The sequence below is a fragment of the Sabethes cyaneus genome, chromosome 1 (genome assembly GCF_943734655.1).
Source record: "Sabethes cyaneus chromosome 1, idSabCyanKW18_F2, whole genome shotgun sequence".
In the NCBI taxonomy this organism is placed as follows: Eukaryota; Metazoa; Arthropoda; class Insecta; order Diptera; family Culicidae; genus Sabethes; species Sabethes cyaneus.
The window spans coordinates 41,423,173-41,431,629 of record NC_071353.1 but is presented as its reverse complement, the minus strand read 5'-3'; the positions used below and the strand labels follow the sequence as shown (position 1 = coordinate 41,431,629).

Below are 8,457 nucleotides of genomic sequence, written 5' to 3'. Positions count from 1 at the left end.
TGTGCCTCCCACAGACAATGACTACTGACGGTGCTGAACTGGAAGTGGTTGATGAGTTCGTATATTTGGGATCTCTGGTCACCACCGACAATAATACGAGTAAGGAGATCTAACGACGCACTCAAGTTGGAAAGCGAGCCTACTTTTCCCTCCAAGAAGCAAGACGCTTCGATCAAGGAGCATACACCGCCGCACAAAGTTGACGATGTACAAAACGCTATTCAGACCGGTAGTCCTCTACGGACTTGAGATAGTAACTTTGTTTACGGAACGCATACGTGCACCTACCGTATTTGAACGAAAGGTGTTGCGGACTATTTTTGGCGGAGTACAAACGGAATGCGGAGAGTGGTGGAGACGTATGAATCGAACACCTGGTGAAAGTTGGGAGACTACGGTGGGCCGGCCACGTCGCGAGGATGCCGAACAACTGAGCAGTGAAATCCGATCTCTTCAAGAACCCCACCGGCGCACCAAGAAAGAATAGAGGGACCCAACGTGCTAGATGGCTCGACCAGGTTGAAGCTGACTTGCGTGTGTCGAGACGCGCAACGAATTGGCGACGAGTAGCCCAGGACCGAGTACAATGAAGAGGAGTTCTTGATACGGCTATTTCACGGGGTTTGTTGTAGTGATTTTCAAGCGTAGCTGCTTCACGAGTCAGGAGAAAGTAAAGTTTCTGACTCACACGCAGCGATGAAATTTGATCACTGAGCTGCAAAGGAAGTCACAACATGACTACAATTATGAATAATTTTTACTAAAGATGACGTGGCCCCTGCATTTCCTGATAAAGCTCGTAGAAGTTGCGCTTACTGCGCACAAAGATTCCAATCAAGCTAGCATTGTCGCCATTTTGTTGGTCAAACGTATCCTCGTGTTCGGTGGATAACACACCCAGTCGTCTCTGCAATTTCACTAACCCTTTTTTAAGCGCATGTATTCCTCCTGAAGGACCATCTGTTGCCTCATCGTAACCGGAGCAGGAGCGAAGAGCAAAATAATATCAAAATGTGTTATGGAAATCGAATAACTCTTATCAAAATTTGGTCTTGTTTTGGCTGAAATAGTTGATAAAATAACAAATAATAATATCAAAATTTTGCTCCTTCAAGACCACAAGAGTAACTACTTGTGTTATTTGAATAACAAAGCAACATGACTGTATTCAGAATTTAGAATAACATAATTTAGTATTATTAAGGTATTGAATAACAAATGCAGCAACCAACAACAAACAAAAAATTCAAAAATTATTTTATAAAAAATTTATGATCAAAAATCTCTTTAATCAATAAAAGGAAAGAAATACACTGAAGTCGCTTTTTACGCGGTTTTTTTACGCGACTATTTTTACGCGAATTTTGGAATTTACACGGTTTTTTACACGAATTTCGGAATTTACGCTGTTTTCTTTTACGCGGTTTTGATTTACGCGGGACGTATCCTTCGCGTAAAAAGCGACTTGAGTGTATATCGAATGTCATTTTAAGGTCAAAATAAGATATGATAACAAAATTAGTTATTAAGCTCATCTTACAACCACAGTTTTAAATATCTACTCAATAACAAAATGTGTTATCAATGTACCTCCATATCTATTCAATAATAAAATGTAGTATTATAAAACAGTTTGATATTGTTTTTATATTATTTTGCTTTTCGCTTCTGCTCGAGAAGCAGCATCAGTGTCGTCGTTGTTTAAGATCTTTTGATGAATTTCAAGGAACGATGACCAAAGACTGTTGAGGTTATCCAATTCCGCCGCGATGTCTTCCGGATCGGCACTGTCGGCATTCTCTAGCTTCTCTAGCACCTTGGCAATGCGTGCAATTCGCGGCACATGGATTTTTTTTATCTAAGAAGCTTATCCATTGTCACAGAAACAAACTGGTGTTGAAGTTGTCCAGTAGCACGCGGTTATCGTACTAAGACGCGAGCTTCACTTACCGCGTGCGTGTAATGGACACAATGACCGAGTTGTCCGACGGATATTCCGATGAAAGGTAACAGGAGGCCTATCCGCCTCGAAGGACCAGTTTTGGGGGGTGGGGGGGACAAATGACAGTGCTTGTTATTTATGCTCAGTGAGCATTGCTCACTTCTATAGTGATTTGATAAATTCCTTTTAAGGTGAAATTAGTGATCATTAAGATATCATCATTTTATATTTGTATTGTTTTGCGAATAGAATAGAAACTGTAAGCGACAAATAACCAAACGCATTGTGTGTGTACATGCAGTTTGACGAGAAATGTTATTAAAAAACGGGAGTATTGTATAACATATGATGAACATTTCAGCTAAAGTCACGCGAGAGCTTAACACAAAATTCGCCTGTATTCTTTACCCAACGTAATGTTGCCATATCTTCCGTTAGATTTCTTTACTACATGTCGAAAAAGCCACAATCTTAGTATTTTGTATGGCACCACTGTGTTACTACGAGCAAGAGACAAAAGAAAGAATACAAGAATCCCCCTGCCGCATGAAATAGATGCACGCTGAAAAATCGATCCGCTCATTTACCGGAATGATTTTGGAATCATCTGGTTTGCAGTCGGCATGCATTTCGTCTTATGTTTAAGAATAAAGTAAATAAAACCTGCCAGATTTTTATATGGAATGGCTTATATGAGTAAAAGTCGTTAAAATGCAAATTTTTGGTGAAAAGTTCGGTGGATGAAAACTGCGCAAGTTTTTACGCCAGTTGTACATACATACATATTTTTCATAGTGCATGCAGAGTGTCTTTTGCATGCGCAAATGTAGATTAGCTGCTCGTGTGCTTTTATATTTTGTAAATTTTTGCCAGCTGCGGAGATATATTGACAGAAAGTGAGCCAGATATTGATGTGCTACAATTAAATGTTTCCAACTACTCCTTTTCAAGTGAAGTGAAGGGCCGGTTTTGTTTAAAATATGCAAGGAAAATGCGATACGCGATGAGGCTAGTGTTGTGTGTGTTTTATGCTTTATGTTTTATGCTGAGATGATGTTGAAGGGCATGTGCTCATAAGCAGTTTTTTCATCAGAAAAGCATTTTTGTCGATGGAACTGAGTTGCATATTAAAGATTATCGATAATGTGAGACAAATAAACATTTATCCTAGCGAATCTACTGTACTACATTTAAAAAATTGCAACTAAAGAGCCATTAAGACCTATTTACCAACACACTCAAAGCAATCAGGGTAGTCATGAATACATGATGAGGGCTAATTTCTCGTTAAATTCTCTACAATAATCAGTGTAGGGTACGGGAGGGTATTTACAGCACGCTACTTAATTCGGCATACATTATCTTTTTTGGCTACGCTTACCCAAATAAAAGCTTTGCCGCTATATAACAATACTGAATCGAATGAAGCACTCATAGGCTTTAATGTGTTATAACTATTTTCATAAAAAGTAAGTAATTTGCTAAATTTTATTCAATAAACATCAAATTCACTGTTTTTCTACTAGCACGTAATCAGGTTGAAAAAGCCAGCAGCAATCGCTTACACGTATCCGCTTTTGATGATGGTTTGAAAAACACACAATTATGATCACGTTTACTTATTCTAGAAACTAAACAGCTGTGAATATGGTATCACAGAGCAATTCTACTTCTTTTTATCTGATATGAAAATATAAATCAATTTTCATTCACTAGCCATTTGCAGCATTTTGTTTTTAATTTCAGCATATGGTGCTCTATTTACACTACTACCAATGTGTGAGCCAGTTACGCCTGAAACTCTTCTATCGTGTTGACATAGCTAGTATTTGAGTGACAACCGCTTGCTTCTGGTGCTAGTGTATATGAGCCATTTAATAATACACTAGCGCCAGCAGCAAGCTGTTGTCACTGCAAAACTAGTTATATTCAATGAGCCGGTATCTAGGCAATACCGACACGTTATCCATCGGTCTCTCTTTTGATCTATTTTTGCAAAGCATATAATGCCTGTGCAGGTTATTTCGGCCGATCGGATTTAAAAAACACAGACACCGCTATAGAAAATTGGCCCCATTTAGCCGCAGCGACTTCATCATTTCTCGCGACTATAACTCAAATTCAGTAGCGCAAAAAAAAGACCAAAGTACACGCCGATTCAGTAAATATTATTCTATCAACTGGTATAAAAGTCTTGTCTCGAATGAATATAGTTTCAAAGTAATTCCTGAATATTGTTTAGGCTACCGCTTGGGCTGAATACTGGGGAAAATGGGCTGAAAATACCCTGCCGTACCCTTTAGAAAAATTTCCAATCGATTGATGCAATTGTCTTCAAAATCCATTGAAAAATGGTTGCGATAGAAGCGTACAAAACGTAACGGTAACCACTTTTCGTGAAATGTTCATTTTTCGTACTTCTAAAGTTCCCGGTTCTTCCCCGATCCCAAAAACCCCTGCATACAAATTTTCACGATGATCGGTTCAGTAGTTTCCGAGTCTAAAAGGAACATACAGACAGACAGAAATTTACTTATATGTGTATAGCTTGTAGAAGGAAGTATAGTTTTATCATTTGTATGTATGGCGCTATGGGGCTGCTACTCCGTTGGTAGCATTTTATATTTAATGCTGACAATTACTTTCCAAAAAACACTTACACTGCGAGCTATAAAAGAATACAGAATTATATAATAAACCAGGAAGCTGCCTTTCGGTTAAAATCACAACTCACAAATAAATAACATATGCAATGCATGCATCGTTCGTCACAGGCTGCGTTTATGTAACTGAATTGTGCCAGTCTAAACCATGAACGTAGACGCACTTCGAAAGGAGCAAACTGACCTGCAACAGTTTTTGCACTGCTACCGACGGCAAAACACAGTACTAAGCCGCGTTACTTGTTGCTAATAAATTCTCCCCATGAAGTTCCGTCCTTCCGTTCCGGACGTCCTGGCCTGGCAGTAGGTAGTTAGTGTTGTGCCAGTATAACAAAGCACCTCATCCAGCCGCATACAACAGTGATACGCTTCGGTCGCTTCCATCGCGATAGTGATGTAAAATGTAATTATGAAAGAGTATTCAATTTTATCTGAGATGTGTGCTGCTCCTGCTGTTGTTAAGGATGCCATTCTGCACTTCTTCTGTGTACGAGGCGCATCAGAACCGTACGAGTGTGTGAGAACGACAACGAAAACCACACACGACAAGCTTATCTTAGCCTCAACATCGTGGTTCCTAAATACTTTCCTTCTATGTTGAAAATGCTTTGCGTTTCTCCCCGGGGCTGGGAATTCAGAGCTGTGATGTTAAATGTAAACAGCTTTGAGAGTTGTCGACAGGTTGATAAGGTTGCGCTCTGACCGTGTTGCCTGCCTGCCTATGCTGCCAGTACCGAGATCTTTTCCCCTCGAGATAACGTCCTAACGGCCAAAAATATACATTTTTACCTTTGTTATACTCTTATACTGTATAACAAAGGTTTTGAAAAAATTTTAACTTTAGTTTTTTACAATCGACGAAGGGAACGGTGAAAGAAAGTAATGAAACAAAAGGTGTTGAAAATTAGGAACATTAGGTAAGGGAGGGTCATTGCAATAACGCTTACTAAGTTTGTATAACATTCCTTTTTTCCTAAGCTGAGGGATCCGCGAATCGAACCAAACTAGTACAGTACATTGGCGGTACGATCAGATATTTGAAGCTTTAAGGTGACATTTACTATAAATTCCTTGTAGTTGCTGGCCTACTTGTTGCCTTTTATCTCAAATAACAAGTAAAATGCTATGAAAAAGTTTACTTTTACCACTAGGTGGATTAAATCGGCTTTTTTGGAGTCATGTTATGGCATCTGTTGAGCTAGTGCATCGTGATACGCTGGCATCATAAAAACGCCAAACATGGCCGGAGAACAACAATAGCAGAAAACCACGAATATGATAATGAATCTGCAACATTATTGTAGGTACATATTTTTCGGACCGACGATAACCGGGCTACCGTGTCTGTGGTCGGTCAGCGTATTGATAAGCGTCGGTCAGGGGTGACACAAATTATCATTTAACACCGGGTATGGCAGGTGTTGACTATAAAAACCCACCCTGGCGAACCGGGGGCCATCAGTAGTTAGTAGTCTGTTCGGTGAGGGACGATGCGATCGATATTGACAGTGACCGTTATTTGCATGTTTGCAGTTGCAAACGGAAGCTACATGACCAAGGATGTGAAAAACGGTGATAAAACGTTTCTCGTAAAACAGAAGGCGATTTTGGAAATATTTCAACATATTCATCAGCCGGAACTTCACACGAGTCTTTGGGATGACTCCAAAAAGTACGACGTAGAACAAAACTTGGATCACTACACCAACGTTAAAGCGGTGAAGGAATTTGTTGATTTATACAATCATGGAATGTTACCGATGGAAGAGATCTTCTCCATTCACAATGAATTCCACCGAGAGGAAGTTATTGCACTGTTCCATTTGTTCTACTACGCCAAGGATTGGGACACATTTTACAAGACCATGTGTTGGGCCCGTTTCCATGTCAATGAAGGTATGTTCGTGTACGCATTGACCGTTGCTATTCTTCACCGACACGACATGCAGGGAATCGTCCTTCCTGCTCCATATGAAATCTATCCGTTTTACTTCTTCAACGATATGGTTATCAGTAAAGCTCAGCGGTATAAGATGCAAGGATTCTACAAGATGAAGAAGATTAATGATGTCTACACTGCCGTGATTCCGAGCAATTACACCAGCTATTACGTACACACAGGACCAGATCAACGTGTCGCTTATTTCACCGAAGACATCGGTCTCAACTCGTATTATTATTACTTCCACGCAGACTATCCTTTCTGGATGGGAGGAAAAGAATTCGGACTGTATCAGGACCGCCGAGGAGAGTTCTACCTCTATCAGCACCAACAATTGCTTGCCCGTTATTATTTGGAGAGGTTGTCCAACGATCTTGGGGAGATCCCACCATTCACCTGGCATAAACCAATCACAACTGGTTACTACCCGTACCTACGTTACTACAATGGAGTTCCTTTCCCAGTGCGTGACAATTTTTATGCTGCAACGACGGACAAAAGTTATCTGCTGGAAGAAATTGAGGACTACGAGCACCGAATACTGGAAGCCATCGATCAAGGCTACGTCATCCTTCCCAATGGGGAATACGCTAATATCACTACTCCAGCAAGCGTGGAATATCTCGGTAATCTCATCCAATCAAATGGTGATAGTGTCAATAATCGCTACTACGGCTATCTGGAAATCATTTCAAAATTCTTCCTGGGAGGTTCCTTCAAAATGTTCAACGAGTATCGTTTTATACCATCCGTTCTGGAGAAATTTGAAACCACTATGCGAGACCCCGTATTTTATCAACTCTACAAGCGTATAATCAGATTCTACTATCGTTTCCTAGACCAGTTTCCATCCTACACCAAGGAGCAGCTGGTCTTCCCTGGTGTTAAAATCGAGTCTGTTGAGATGGATAAACTGGTAACGTACTTCGACAAATTCGATGCCGATATCACCAATGCCGTGGATGTTGAAGTGTTCGATACCACTACTATGCAGACTACCGAAATGAAGAAGTTTGGAAAAATGGCTCACTATCAAGGGGAAGACTTCGTTATCTACGCTCGTGTGCCGCGACTTAACCATCTACCGTTCAGCTTCAATCTGAACGTAGTTTCCGACAAGTCCCAAAAAGCTGTTGTTGTAGTATTCGTCGGACCTAAGTATGACCAATATGGAAACGTTTACGGAGTAAACGAAAACCGTGAAAATTTCTTCGAGTTAGAACACTTCCTTGTCGACTTGGTACCTGGTAAGAACTTGATCACTCGCAACTCACAGGACTTCAGCTGGTTTGTCAAGGATCGAACGACCTACTTCGAGCTGTACAAGAAGATTATGCTGGCCTACCAGGGCCAGTCTAAGTTCCCCCTCGATATGTCCGAGGCGCACTGCGGTTTCCCGGCACGTATGATGCTACCGAAGGGTAAAAAGGGCGGAATGCCGTTCCAATTTTTCTTCATGGTCTCTCCGTACTTTGCACCGAAGGTTGAACGCTTCACCGGTTACGATCCGGTGCTGTCCTGTGGAGTCGGTTCCGGGGCGCGATACATCGACCAGCTGCCATTCGGCTATCCTTTTGAGCGCAAGATCGACGAGAGCGTCTGGTTTACGCCGAACATGAAGTACTACGAAACCATGATCTACCACAAGAGCGAAACGGAGGTTAATCCGGTGGTTGTTTGAGTGTGTGTGTGTGCGAGTGCACTGGTTAGGGTTAAAACTTGAAGAAACTTGAAGTCCGCTCTGTATGTGTTAGAATATAAATATATTATTTAAAACTATTCTCTTATTCTCGTTCAAATATTTTTAATATATATTAGTAATACTAATTAGAAACAATGATGACGTAGAGATTTACCACATGTCTTACGCGCATTCCCCAAAAGAGTCATCATAAACTTTTCGATTTTCA

The 8,457-nt window shown here is 40.7% G+C and overlaps 1 protein-coding gene across 1 annotated transcript; it reads left to right on the top strand.

Annotated features, from left to right (window-relative positions):
* Window positions 1-6,095: 6,095 nt before the first annotated feature.
* On the top strand, window positions 6,096-8,228 carry LOC128742409 (hexamerin-1.1-like). Its single transcript, XM_053838802.1, has one exon. The coding sequence runs from the start codon at window positions 6,096-6,098 to the stop codon at window positions 8,226-8,228; it is 2,133 nt and encodes a 710-aa protein (XP_053694777.1).
* Window positions 8,229-8,457: the final 229 nt, after the last annotated feature.